Source organism: Hesperophylax consimilis, chromosome 5 (assembly GCF_061612785.1).
Source record: "Hesperophylax consimilis isolate HC1 chromosome 5, BYU_Hcon_1.0, whole genome shotgun sequence".
Classification (NCBI taxonomy): Eukaryota; Metazoa; Arthropoda; class Insecta; order Trichoptera; family Limnephilidae; genus Hesperophylax; species Hesperophylax consimilis.
The window spans coordinates 35,115,898-35,127,754 of NC_142840.1; the positions used below are offsets into that span (position 1 = coordinate 35,115,898).

Below are 11,857 nucleotides of genomic sequence, written 5' to 3' on the forward strand. Positions count from 1 at the left end.
AATTATTTTAAGTCATATGTCAAAAAGTTGACTCTTTTTCACATGTAAATGGTGTAAAGCCTTCGTCACACAATAAAAATTTAGTAATTTAGTTGTATAATTAATTAATTTGTTTACTTTTACCAAATTTGTGCAGAAACAGCTGTCGTCCAGGGAAAGGGATCACTCCACGACCCAATAATTATTTTCAAATTTTATATTAGTGCAATATTTAACAAAATTTAAACATTTTACATTTTACATTACTTACATTAAGTGTTTTCAATTTAAAATATATAGAGTGGTGCTGACTGCAAGAGGTGGCAGAGGAAGAGGGAGAGGTGGAGTACGAGCTGGTGCCGGACTACCTGCACGTGGACGTCAACGCAGAGCTGCAATTGCAGCCTCGTCTGGAGTGTTAGTATTTTTTAATGTTTTTTTATGAAAGTACTTTGCTGTGGCCGTTGAACTCATCATATATTTGTATTTATTTAAACAGCGACCCTGCTTTGCTACTGGTGCGAGAGGATCGCGTCAAGGCCCTAAAGGCTGTTAGGGCCCTGCCTGCTTCCTTCCGGCTAGAGCTGGAAAGCCGAAAATTCAAGAAGCAGGCGGCGCGAGCATTTTGCTCCCTACCGCACCTCCAAGAAAAACTAAACAAAAGTAAGCAATCGTATTTAGATGCTTGATACAATATTATTGTTTTTTCCTGATAGCGTTCCACACTTACAGTGAGAGTTGGTAAGATCAGCGCTCTGTGCATTTGGCACATTCAGTGCATATTTTACTGTTTATTTACATACTGTACTTACTGTTTCACACGTGAATGAGAACAATTTATATGATTTATGTAAATGTTTTCAGAATTCCATCTCCGGAGAGAACAACGTGTCCCTTTTCACAAGGGACGCCTTCACCGTTGCCACGACCCGTACCACCACCGTGGATGTCCACACCCAATCAACGGCTCCCAATGCACCAATTATGCCTATCCGTGCAGCATCTCCCGAGCCGTTACCTGGGACATCGCGGAGTGGGGAACTCTTCTCTCCGGAGGCCGGCTATCACAGCGAGCTGTGGGTGGACTTGCCATTCTACGAAGAATTGTCGGCGTTTGGGAACGGTGAGTTTATTTTTTTAAATGTCAAACCAGGGGCTCAATATAAAATCAATTATCTATATTTTATATTGATATCCCTAGCACAGTTTCACTGTTGGTATATTGGCAGGAAATAAGCATAGTACTTAAAAATTCCACATAACAAACATACAAAATGTATTGTTGTTATGACGTGGATGCATCATTACACATCTTTTTTTTCTGTAACGGGTATTGCAGAGTGAGAAATAAGACATGCCGAACTTCTTTGCGAGGATTACATTTGATTCACCGGCTTCTAAACGGTGTAATACAGCATTTTTTTCTTAAATTGAAAAAACACTTTCGCTTCACGGGACTCATTGTGTCGAGCTTCCTAGTCAAAGCGAGGCTGTATTGGTAGGTGGGTTTTGTAACCGGACAAATTATCATTAAAATAGGTCGCTTTACGTAGTTGGTCACTTTAAACGGATACGTTTTCCTACTAAAAGCTATGAAACCTTACTAGAGTTTACATTATCGTCACTTAAAACAGTAGACCGTTAAATGCAAAGTCATTACATATATCCAAATTCTACTGTAAATTTGTGTTTTCTTTTATTTCAGAGTCAGACATGGGCAGAAACAGTAACGTGGACGAGGCAGCTGTACTAGAAGAGTCTGTACTTGGAAACCGTGAGTTATAAAACTAACTAACTTACCTTCACGCCATTTCGGTAGGCAGAGAGGATGAACCACCATGCAACTCGATCTTGGCACACACACTCTTTTCTTCATTCCATACCTACCTGACTGTGCTATTCTGACTCCTGACATTGCCCGCCTCAAGTATTTGATTAACTTTTTATTTATTTTTTTATATGAATACCTCACAAGAGCCTTTTTTTATCAACCACAATTTAAATACTAACGCAGACCCGTGAAAAATCATTAGATATATATTTTTTTATGTGCTTACCGCACATGAGTATCAATTGCTCCCAACCGTATGGAGCCAGTGAGACTATGGCATCCCCAATCGGGGTATGTTGTGAGGCTGAAGGTAGCGGGTAGGGGAAGGAGGTGTGGAAGAGGGAGGTGGAAAAGTACCTGGCTATTCAGAACTGGTCACCAAACACGGCTAAAGCCATTTCAAGCAACGTTTCAATTCTGAATGGGGTCTTACACCAGGGCGATACTATGGGTATCTTCCACTCTGGAACGTGCCGCAAATATAACATATATTATTTTTAATGAATTTTGTGTGAAAATAACACTAATTATTCAAATATAATTTATTTGATTTGATCCCGCGACCATCGTATTGCGAGTCAAAAGCCGTACCAGAGGCAGTGGGTTATCGTAATATAGACACATTAAATTAATTTGGGTTTTCTGTTGTTTCAGAAATGGATATGGACAGATCGAGCGACGATATGACGAAGCGAGCGACGTCGACCACGAAGAGAGCGATGAGGATACCTTCTGCATGCCACCAATACCTTATCATAATATTATCAACGTTTCACCTAACTCCCATAGACTTTAGTAGACAAGACCAGGTAGATAGTGAGGCAATGCGTTCGATTCTGCCGCCTGAAGGTTACTCTTTCGATTGGTCTAATGATATCTTACGGGATAAGGGAGACTTTCACAGGCACGCCAAGACCAACTTTTAATAGCGACGAAATGGGCAAACCTTTCTTAAAGTCTTTGATGCAGATTTCGTTGAACTGATCGCGAGAGAGACCAACAGGTATGCAGATCAATCAGACTTACAAACCTCAACTCGTACTAGACTATAACAAGGTAATGGGGGGGGGGGTTGACCGAAAAGATCAGCTTTTGTCAGGCTTCCCCATTGAACGACAGCGAAACCTGGTCTGGTACAAGAAGCTTTTCAGGAGACTACTAAGCGTTTCGGTGCAGAATGCGTATATATTGTACCGCTCAAAGCTCCGCAAGGAAAATAAACGCATTTTGTACCGAAACTTCAGGAGTGAGGTTGCGGATGAACTCCTTCTGCTGTTCTGTCGTAGTCAAATTGACACGACTGTGCGGACCATTGGCCTAATAGCTGAAGGAAAGACTCTGCGACCTATCCTGAAAGGCAACCACTTCGTGGTCCGTAGCGGGAAAAAGGTGAAATGTGCGTGGTGCAGCATAAATAACATTTTCAAAAGGACCCTTACAAAGTGTGATGTGGCATTATGCTATGATTGCATGAAGCCATATCACACTACAATATAGATTTGCTGAGGGTTTTTTTTTATTTAATTTTTTTCTTTTTTGGTTTTTTAGTTATGAAATTAAAATTTATAAATTTAATTAAATTTGTTTGAACATCAATTATGATGGCCTGGATGGTTGGACTTAATCATTTCTTTCCGCATACTCACGTCTCATGTTATGTTGTCCTCAAAGGTTCTATATGATAAGGTTCGGTGGACATTTAATATGTATATTTCAATTCTGATCATTGAAATATGCATGAACAAATGCACAGGTATTCTAATTTTTCCCTGTTTATTGTACACATTAAATAACTCGTTTTATTTTTATGTCTTAATTATATTTTGTCAATTTTTCTGTAAAGAGGCTTTTCCAGATCTAGTCACTAAACATAACTAAGCCAATTCAAGCAATGTTCAATTCTGAATGGTGGTCCCTCACCAGAGCGATACTCAGAATCTCACTCTATAGCGAGGCACAATGATATTATTATGTATTGATTTTCTTAAATTATGAATAAACCAATAAACTGAATATATTTTTATTATGACAAAGTGTGTAAACAATGTTTAAATCAATATACTGCTCTTTCATTGTAACCATACAACTGTAATATTGATTTAAAAGGATATAAGGGCTTAATAAATAAATCAATTATTGGTTCCATCAATTATTTTCCATCCCCCATTTTTTTCGATACCTTTGCGTTTAGATATAAAATTATCACTATGATTTTATTTGCCATTCTACGGTCATACAAAGGTTTGATATATATATACAAATTTATCATCATTTTACATATTCCGATTTAACCTATGTAGATTGACCTTAAGGTAGCTGTCAGAAGTGATTTTTCGTCAAATATTGGTGAATTTCATCAACTTTCAAAGTATCCCCCTGAAATATTGGCAATGTTTATATCTATGATATATATCTCACTTTAAGCCTTATTTCCTCGTTTTGCACGTAATATAAAAACATGGTTACAAATCTCCAGTTCTAATTTACAATTATTTAAAAAGTAGCACCATGATTTTGACATCGTGAAATAGGCTCTCTGTATAATTCATCAAATCAATAAAATAAAGCCAACACGGCGACTATGCTTATTAATACTTGTAGACAGTTAATGTATCTTCCTAACGTTATACCAGTTTTTGTGGTAAATTTATTATATAGCATAATACAGTGATTTCAATTTTGACGCGTCACGCACTCAAATTTTACAAAATTATTTTCTGACCAAACTTTTGAAGAGATCTTAACATGCAAAAAAATATTTTTCTATTACATTCTTGCATCTGTGATTATCAAACAGGCCATAGAGAACATAAAAACGTAGAAAATATTCTATAAAGATTTTTAAAACTGCCACTGGCGGCAATTTCAAATCACAAAAACGCAAATTTCGCGCATTTATAAAGTTTAAGATTTTTTAATAATTTATCTATCAATTCTAAAAATATAGAATAATTATTAAAATATAGGTGAATTCATTGGCTGTATAGCACTACAATCAGTTTTATGTCTCCGTATTAAAATTCGGAGGTTTGATTTTTTTAATGTTGGCGGAAAATATTCAAAATCGTCGCCAAAAAACCGCGAGCAATCGGAGAAAAAAGTTTTTTGACGCGCGATCGTTCGAGTGGTCGCTTTATATAGGATCGAATCGAAGATATATCGGCAGTGTGAAATCATATCTGTCGTTTTTCAAAATATTTCCGTATATTTGTCCGTTTTGGAAAAGATCTATCGTGTTTTAACAATCTCATACCCATATAGAGTCTGAATTTGAAAAACATTTCTAAATTTTGAAAAACTCACTTACGGCTGTGTTTTTTACTAAAAAAACTTGTCACGCACGTCTGCGAGGGTAATTAGTCGCGTTATCGGCCTTGATTAGTAATTTTAATGATTCAAAATAAAAATAATCAATCAAAATACCGAGCGACTCTACCGGCTCGATTTGTAAGCCATATTTCGACCAAAATATCATATAGTCAAAATATCTAAAAGTCGCAGCACGAGAGCATTTTATCACTTTTCCTCGTATTAAAAAAATCACAAAAGAAAAAAAAATAATAATTAAAGCGGGGATCGAACCTCGGTTCTTCACGACGTCAGTCGGGCGCTCTGCCTCTAGACCGCGAAGCTGAGTTTGGAGAGTGACCTAAACTAGGTATATAATATTAGCTAGGCTCCTATAGCGAAATGATCACGATTTTTCGTGACGGTCACGAGTCGGTTTTACTCCGGTCCTCGAAATTGCATGACGCGCAAAAAAAAGTTTCACTTCAAAAAATAAACATGTTCTTCCATTGTACAGAGAACGCAGAAAACAGATTTATCTAAATGTTTGCTAAATCGCTTAGGGAAAAGAGTTATTGTTTAATTTAGCAAATGAATCGAACTTAAATAGCCATTAGGCCTAAATGCGCACTGCGCGTATCACACCAGCAATTTATTTTAATACTTTAGATTTTAAACCAAATTACGACTAAAATGTTTGCATCTTTGTAGTAACATTACTAAATTTTATCCAAATTATAAAAGAAAATTATACCAACTTATTGTTATTTTCCCAAATTCTTAATAAATTACTAACATAATTTTCCTTAAGTATGCAGTGATAAGTGATAACTACAAATAACGTTCTGTCCTGTGATGTATTCTATAGTGAAAAAATGACTTTAAGAAGTCCGATCAATCAAAATTGCTGTCAAAACTATGCTTGACTTTCCTAAGTTCAGTAATTCTTCATTACTCTCTTAAAGGTGGGTTCGTAAACGGAAAACCTTGGGTCCTGCCATCGTGTTAGAGGTTATTAAGAATAATATGACTTTGAAAGAAAAACGATGTTTAGTTTTTGGTATGCCACATATAACGGTTACGAAGATTTAAATAGATAAAGATATTTTCCAGAAGATTTTATACGAAGAGATTGAATATATTAAATAATCTAAAATTTCATTTTTTTGACCTATGCTCTTTATACCTAGCATTATAGAAAATTTTCCCACTTATTCCGGGTTCTGGGGACTCTGTATCATTTAAAATATAGTAAAGGTTATATCAAGTAAAGGGAAGCTTAAGATATCTACTACCATAAAATAAATGCATTTAATGATTTTTATTATGTTCAAAACCCAAATTACTTCACCATGTCGATCGAAACTTCTTCAGAAAATTTTGTTTTCCAGAGCGGAATATGCTTTCAAAATTGAGGAATCCTTTCAGGATTGATACTTTCCTTTTAAAAGTTTGAGCAATATTTCAGGTACGACACTTTTTCATTCTCCAAGCAACATTTCCCACTATAGGATAAGAGGAAGGAGAAAAAGTATCTGGATATTCATATTTGGTCACCGTACGCGGCTAAATTCATTTCAAGCAACGATTCAATTCTTAATGATGGTTTTTCACTACAGTGAAAGTACTTACCATTCTGAAACGTGCCGCAAATGTGCGATATAATATTATTTTTAATAAAAAAAGTAAAACAAATTATTCAAATAAAATTAGTTTGCGGGCGCCGGGATTCGAATACGCGACCTCCGGATTCGTAGCCAATGATCTTTACCACGGAAGCCGTCAGTATGGCGACAGTATACTATAAACTTATTCCCATGCGTCTTTCCCCTTTTAGCGTTCTATTTTAGACCTGATTAGTCATAACATTAACCCCGTCCGATTATGAAGGGGTAGTTTTTTGAACGTTTACATCCAAAAATAATACTGACACACATTTCCTCGCAATAATACATTGCCTACAATAATCATGGCAAACCACCTCCCCTGCAAGGTATACCACCAACAGCCAACTAACACTTTAATGTACGTTCGTAAATGTTCATGAACGTAAAGATATGCAGGGACTTACACTGTGGGAGACATAATATTATATTATTTCTCTAGAAGAGAGTTATCGTGACTAATGTTTGTGTTATTAGACTATTATATGCTTCCTCCTTTGATAATTAATTTAATTAATGTGGCTTTTGCATTTACTTTTGGTGTAAACGTCAATTATCGGATACCAAGAACTATTAAGTTTAGCCTATTAGACTAATATGCGTACACCACCCAGCTAAGTCTCATTAATTGTGCGAAAGTTTCTCTCCTGTTAATTTCAAAATTCAATAACTTTAATAGTAAAATAAAAATAGGACTGCCATCTTAGTTACGTTTTAAATAAAAAAAGATAAAACTTTGTGTCATTACTGCTCCGATATATGTGACGACCGTAAGCGTAGAACATTAAAATTTCTTAAGAGAATGATACCAAAAATGTTAGGCCCGAACCCAAAACCAACGCGCAGTGCTGCCTCGAATATAAGCCATTGAAGGAGCGCTTTGATAATGGCGGCATCAGCATGAATATGGATTTCTTTTTCTGTATTCGCAGTTCAGCGCGTTGGTTTTGGATTCGGGCCTAACATTTTTCTCGCTCTAACAAAAGTGAAAAGAGAGCTGCTTTCTACAAATTTGTAGAAATCAACCTTTGAAAGTATTTCCTGATGAAATTTGGCTAAAATATTAGACATGTAAATAAAATAAACTGGCATATAAATAAAATATGTTACACGTAAGATATGTATGTACTTATTTTATAGAATATGATTTACTATAACCAAATAGACAGCGTTTTTTCTACTATCTATCTTCGTACGAGAACACCAAATTGTAGGCAGGAAAACATTTTCTTCTGTTTTTTCTTCACATCAGTTTTATTTTTATAAAACATGAACACAAATATTACTATAAGCCGCAGCTGTAGTTTACTGTTTTGTATCGGATTAAGGGTCTAATTTACCTTAATCAGTAGTATTATTCCACTATCTACCACTTCTGACAGACTACTGTCCAAGAATGATTCTCCATCACTAACTCTCGATACTCGGGGTATTTGCTCTTTTAAATTTAAAACACACATTAAAAAAGTTGACTTTACTAAGGCTATTTTCTTTCACGCCTTGGTAGGCGTGTGGTTTACATTTTTTTAGTCTTAAAAACAATTTCAAAGGGACGTGAAATGAACATTTGAAATATATTTACAGTATCTTAGGAATGCATTTTGTAATTTGCCAGCTCTTATTTTATTACGGGTTTACAATAATGGCGTTGCCTTGCTGAGAGGTATCCTTGCAATTATTACACTCGAGTGAGGAAAGTCGTCGGACCTTCTCTTTGTGTTGAAATTTTCTCTCTGAGTGCAATAAAATTTGAAAGATTTTAAACTAAACAAACAAAATTCAAGGGCTTCGCAAAGTAGGTACTTAAAAATATTGGTCAATTGGTCAAAGAAAAACAATTTTTAATCGCATAAGGACATTGTAATTATGAAATAACAAGGTGTTAGATGTTTATTTTATTTGGGATTTTGCATCGCAGATGTGGGAAAAAAATAATATTAAATATTAATGTTAAAAATGGTTGGAAAATTAATCTTATGTCTAAATTATTTATTCTGAAATGATCAAGCGTGGTTTTGACAGAGCGACAAAGTGAGATGAGGACGGATATTATAAATTGTTCACTTGTTTCTGAGATAAACTGAGTTCATGCTACATCGTCTGAATACATCGTCTTTCCCAAAACGTATAGGTACATACATAAAACACTATCAGGGTCGAAAACCCCTTGATTTTCATGGTGGTTTAAATGATTTTGTGACGATTCAAATGATATACCTCAAGTGCTTTATTTGAATCATTGTAAGGACAAAGGTGAATGTGTACCGGTATTTGCCTAGTGACTGACATCAATGGTATCGGTGCATTTATTTTCCTTTTTTTTCTTGTGCCGACCTACAGGTCCCGTACAGTTGCTTTGGTGACAAATGGAAGAAAATAATTACTATGGTAAAGGAGAAATCTTACATTATTGGTCTAATGATAAATTAAAGCTGAAGACATCTATTGAAAATGTAATATACAGGGTTCAGCAAAACAGACAGAGAAGAACCTAGGAGGGTTCTCATTGTGTCGGGGAGGGTCGTGCAGTTTTCAGTCATTACCATGTTTTGGTCCGGACAGGGCCTTGCCATCCACAAGTTTCTTGAAAATGGACTTTCTTTTGTCGACACTCATTAGGGCTTTCTGGCTGCAATTTGCGATTTCTTCCTGTGGGGCTACCAGAAAGGAAATATTTTTAAACATCTGTCTCATACTCATTGGAAGAACTCAAGGATAGCCGCTATACCTGTTGAAATGTGCCAAAATGCTGTCAAAAACTTCAGAAATCGCCTTCTTAGTGGTCATCATCTTTCTGATGTCATCTTTAGGACTCGAACGGCAGGATGTACCTACCGAAAAAAATAATCCCATTTCTTAGTAGCCCTTCAAAACTGCACTCTCTGTTTTGCCGTACCCTGTACCTTTAAAATTAAACAGGCAGTACGATGGTTCATCTATTTCTGTGCAGTCTGATAAATGCGTGATAAGTTACGATTTAGGAATTCGAACCATTTATTGGATAACCAACACGCCTTACTTGCTACGCTCAGTGAATTAGCAGGAGTGATTGGGTTCATGGGGGTGAGATTTATCTAGGTCTTGAGAGCGGATGCGTTTGCTTATCTACTGCGTGGCGGGCCGGATCAGGAGAAACTAAGGGAGACCTTTTTAACATCGCCACGCACCGCAGAATGAGGGATGAATTCATAAGTCCGTCACTCCTGGACACTTTGACCCACAGATTCCGATCCATACCTTTTCCTTCCCAGAACTTTCCCTCCGTCCCTTCTCTAAAAAGATCCTCCACACAGCAATCGCAAAAAATTACATAGGCTCTGACAGGTTTTTTATCCACAGGGCCTCATATGTGAAGCTAATGTAAAAAAAATAACAAAATATTTTAAAATAAGAGAAAGTTCTTTTGAATGAATGTCTTCGGCAGTGTAACCCCGGTTATACAGAAGAACGCTATCGTTGAATGGAATCTCTTTCGTGAGTTTTACGAACAACCTTGACATTTTACATCTTCCACATCCAATTCTAAATCTACCAGAGACGTGCTGAAATTTTTTCCAGTTACTTTTTTTCCTGGGTAAAATTTTAATTTGTAAAGTTGGACTAAAACTAGATTTTCTTTCATATTTCACTGTTATAAAATCAATTTGTACCGTAGGATACATGTTCTCTTTGACTTTATTAAAATATTTTCTTAAATAGTTAGAAAGAGATATTTTCATTGTTATTTTCAATCCCTAAAAAAGTTACTAAAGTTAATGTGCCATTTTCGATTCGCCTCCAAAACGACATGTACGTCATTTTTCGTGTATTCGGCGGGGTTGACGTTGGTGACAGCCGTCTTTCCATACATTGGCGTTTTCTATGTCAGACTTACATTGTAGCCAGTTAGAACCGTTTCGGAATGATCAACGATACAACGATCGGAATCGGAAAAATAAACCATAAATCTTCCACACATTGCCATAAAAGAAAAAAAAAAATTTCAAATAGTCATAAAACAAGCAACCGGTGTTTCATGCAGCAAAAATTGTTTGCTGCATGAGTATAGCAGGGGACATCTTCATTGAATGTGCAACTAAAATTCAAATTTTTGACATAGAAGCATAATGCTTTTCTCTCAAAATAAGTAAAAGATTATCCGATTTATTTAAATTATTTTATTCAAATCATCACCATCGTCATCGTCATCATCAATCTTCATCAAAAATAATAATTTCTATTGTAGGTTTGTCTGTCTGTGAAACTCTTTCAAAATTGTAACTGATTGTGTGAAGATTTCAGACAAGCTATAATATAAAGTACGTACCTCATATAAAATTATTTTAAATGTCATTTTCAAAGTTGGAACAGATTTATCATGAATTCAAACTATATGCGATAGATACATCATTTTTAGTAGATATTTTAGCCGAATGCGTGAAGGATTAATAATAAGAATATTTAAGTTAAATATAAATAGACACAGAATCTACGCCACTGCCATGTGCGTGTGGCGTGTAAGGGCTGTACTAAATAATAGTTACTGTGCCATCGTATTACTCGAATTAAGATTATCCTAATTTAGCCCAGGGCAGACATTTTATGCAAAGTATATTATGAAGTATTGACATACTAACCTAATGTTTTTTCCTGCTTATCTGAATTATAATGACTACTCCTTTGTTAAGCCGAGCTTCGTTGTTAAATTAGAGAATCAGTTATGTTTGTATTTCACTTATAATAAAAGATTTCATTTCTGAATTTCTCAACTATTTTTCAACATATTTAAATTCAAAATACGAAAAAATCTTTCGATGAATTTATGATATAAATTGAGTCCACTCTTTTTGACGACAATTAATTATAAAAAAAAATTGTAATGACTTTTTTTCGAATCGGGCGAATAATCAAAAATATTCAAATCATTTTTAACCCTTTATAAATCTAAAAATAAGTTGATATAATATTGAGTGTGATATCTAACCAGGCAACAGTTTACACACACAAAAGTTATTTTATTCTTTTTCCCTCGAAGGTCACACTTTTCAGAGAATATTTTATAAAAGTTATTTAGTTTAAGACGGTCACAGTTTGGGAGGCGGGTTTGGGTACCATA

The 11,857-nt window shown here is 35.4% G+C and overlaps 1 protein-coding gene across 1 annotated transcript; it reads left to right on the forward strand.

Annotated features, from left to right (window-relative positions):
- The first annotated feature begins 603 nt into the window (after positions 1–603).
- Positions 604–2,833, forward strand: LOC149423832 (uncharacterized). The gene is made up of 4 exons (XM_089632142.1): positions 604–642; positions 844–1,102; positions 1,685–1,753; positions 2,465–2,833. The coding sequence occupies exons 2-4, from the start codon at positions 964–966 to the stop codon at positions 2,734–2,736; spliced, it is 480 nt and encodes a 159-aa protein (XP_089488268.1). The 5' UTR covers positions 604–642; positions 844–963; the 3' UTR covers positions 2,737–2,833.
- The last annotated feature ends 9,024 nt before the right edge of the window (positions 2,834–11,857 follow it).

Coding starts and splice junctions, on each gene's coding strand:
- LOC149423832 (XM_089632142.1), top strand. CDS start 964: ATGCCTATCCGTGCAGCATCTCCCGAGCCGTTACCTGGGACATCGCGG. Junction 1,103..1,684: donor ATTGTCGGCGTTTGGGAACG/GTGAGTTTATTT, acceptor CTTTTATTTCAG/AGTCAGACATGGGCAGAAAC. Junction 1,754..2,464: donor AGAGTCTGTACTTGGAAACC/GTGAGTTATAAA, acceptor CTGTTGTTTCAG/AAATGGATATGGACAGATCG.